The sequence below is a fragment of the Austrofundulus limnaeus genome, unplaced genomic scaffold (assembly GCF_001266775.1).
Source record: "Austrofundulus limnaeus strain Quisiro unplaced genomic scaffold, Austrofundulus_limnaeus-1.0 Scaffold280, whole genome shotgun sequence".
NCBI classification, from domain to species: domain Eukaryota; kingdom Metazoa; phylum Chordata; class Actinopteri; order Cyprinodontiformes; family Rivulidae; genus Austrofundulus; species Austrofundulus limnaeus.
In genome coordinates this window covers 833,074-835,631 of record NW_013952682.1, presented here as the reverse complement: position 1 = coordinate 835,631, position 2,558 = coordinate 833,074, and the positions used below count along the sequence as shown (strand labels likewise).

Below are 2,558 nucleotides of genomic sequence, written 5' to 3'. Positions count from 1 at the left end.
TGTTTCCATTGCAGTTTTGTGAAAAACACCAGTTTAGATACGACTGAAAAACCACCTCATCCTAGCGCAAAAACATTTTGTCGAAAAACTTTTTTTTTTCCGAAATTGACGTGTTTCCATTGAGCAAATTTATTTTAGAAATTCTAATTTGTGCATTTTCATGTCAATGGAAACACAGCTAGTTACTTGACTGTGATAGAAAATTGAACTATGTGCCTGGAAAACACAAAATACCCTGCCTCCTCTTAAAAAGCAGCACTACAAATTTTCTGGGATGGCTGTGACTGAGTGGTTAGGGGAATTGTCCTCTGACCAGAGTTGCCAGTTTGATTTCCGCTATTCAGTCATATGTTGAGGTGTCGCTGGGTGAGACACTGAACCCACACTGCCTCTAATGTGTGTCCCATCAGTGCTTTTAATTACATTCATACACTGATGGGACACACATTAGAGGCAGTGTGTGTGTCCCATCAGTGTATGAATGTAATTAAAGGCACTGATTTATCCCTTTAGATCAGGGCTGTTCAACTAAACTGCTCCGGAGGCCACAGTTACTGCCGGTCAACAGCTGAGGGGCCCAACATCCAGCAATTCAAAAAAGTGTCACCAGTCAATCACAGGGTCACAGAAAGACAAATGAGACATTCATGCTTTGTATGCTGTGGGTGGATATGGGCAAAGAAATATTGTGCAGCAACTAGAAAACAGATTTGCATGCATACAAAAAAGTTGCCATTTTTCTGTGACAGCTCACAGATCATAACTCAGAATTTAATTAGACTGCAACAGAAAATGGTTGTATTTTTGTGCAGTGTTCTTACAGATTTGTGTTGCCAACTATTGTCAAACAGTCATAATAAGATTTTCTTTTTGGTGGCATTTTGTTTGTGTTCAGTCTTTCTACATTTTCCTTATATTTATTAATGCTTCAGTTATTTAAACTGGCACAAAAAAAAAAAAAAAAACATTTACAATTCTATGGCGCCCCCTCACGGCTGTAGGTAGTATTGTTCATGTCAGAATAAGAAATGCAACAGCAAAATAAGAGCCTTTTTTCATTTCTGTCTAAAAGTAATTTTCTTTTTTGCTATCTGAAACAGAAAATCAAACTCAAATCATTTCTTTATCCCTTTTTGACTCTAAGAATGAGAAACACTTTGTATTTTAATTTTAATTTCAGTATTTTAAAACAAAAATCAAATATCCACTCGTTTCTTGTTTTTTAATACCCGTTTCTAAAACGAAAATCCAATGACCTAAAAGATACACTGACCTAAAAGATACACTGACCTAAAGATACANGACAATTTAGAGTCACTAAAGATTGTATCTTGATGTTTTTATCTGTGGGAGGAAACCAGAGTACCTGGAGAAAACCCACCTGTGCACAGGGAGAACMCGTTACTCCAGACAGAAARCKTGGGAGATGAACCTGTGACCATCTTACTGTGAGGCCACAGCTCCAACCACTGCTCCACTGTGCTTCCCTGTAAAAAACAGAATAATTGAATTGTTAAAGTTGAAATAAACAAACCAGAAGCTAAAAGCTAAATTTAGCATAAGAAAACTAAMTGATTTGTTGAAACGTTTTAAAGATTAATTGAAAAGATTCTAATGGGTTTTTAAGGGGATTTTTTGTAAATAAAGTCAAATTATTCAAAAAGTGTGAAAGTAAAACACATTATTCCTGATCAAGCTGGATTTTTTTCATATACTGTACAGTTAAAAAAGCGCAAATAAAACATCTGTAATATGTGTGTAAAACATGTAAAATGTGTGTATAACGTGTAAAATGYGTGTAAAACTATCTGAGTTGTGCATTTTATGGTCTAGAATTTATTTGATGACTCCATTAATCCAACTTTCAGCTCCATCTTTCTCTAAAATTCACCACAAAATGTAACTTTTTTAAACACATTTATACAAAATGTTGAGTGATTTTCACACCTATCAGAATATCAGATTATAAAACATTAAAATTACATATTTAATTTTTTTTAAACAACACAGGAAGGATTTTTACAGTTCACTGTTTAAATAGATCAAAGCTGGTGAAAACAAAAAAATCAACAGTTTAATCTAATCTCTTCATTTCGTGATTAAAAAAGGTCTGGTTGTTTTATYTCAGTCTTTATTTTGTGTGTGAACAGATTCATTAGGAGCAGAAATATATTTAAAACATTGAATGTTTCCTCGGTGAGACGCTGCCACCTGCTGCTGTTCTGAGGAGTTTTCTGCTCAAAGTCATCTTTTTTTATTTCTTTTTTTTTTCCAGAACCTGACTGAAAACGACGTCAGCAAGTTTAGTCTGATCCACCAGCCGTAAGTGAAGCTTTGAATGACTTGATGCTTGAGTTCTGCAGTCTGACTCAGTTTGACAGAAAATAAAACACGATGAGAGTTGATGGAGTCACAGCGTGTCATCAATAACATGTTATAAATAACATGTTATAAAAACATGTTATAAATAACATGTAATAACATGTTATAAATAACATGTTATAAATAACATGTTATAAAAACATGTTATAAATAACATGTAATAACATGTTATAAAT

At 33.9% G+C, this 2,558-nt stretch overlaps 1 protein-coding gene across 1 annotated transcript in view; it reads left to right on the top strand.

Moving 5' to 3' along the window:
- Positions 1 to 2,275: 2,275 nt before the first annotated feature.
- blnk (B cell linker) overlaps positions 2,276 to 2,558 on the top strand; it is a gene marked incomplete at its 5' end in the record, with an annotated part of 21,986 nt that continues 21,703 nt past the window's right edge. Inside the window, 1 exon segment of the mRNA XM_014021172.1 lies at positions 2,276 to 2,322. Within this exon segment, the coding sequence (XP_013876626.1) occupies positions 2,276 to 2,322 (47 nt within the window).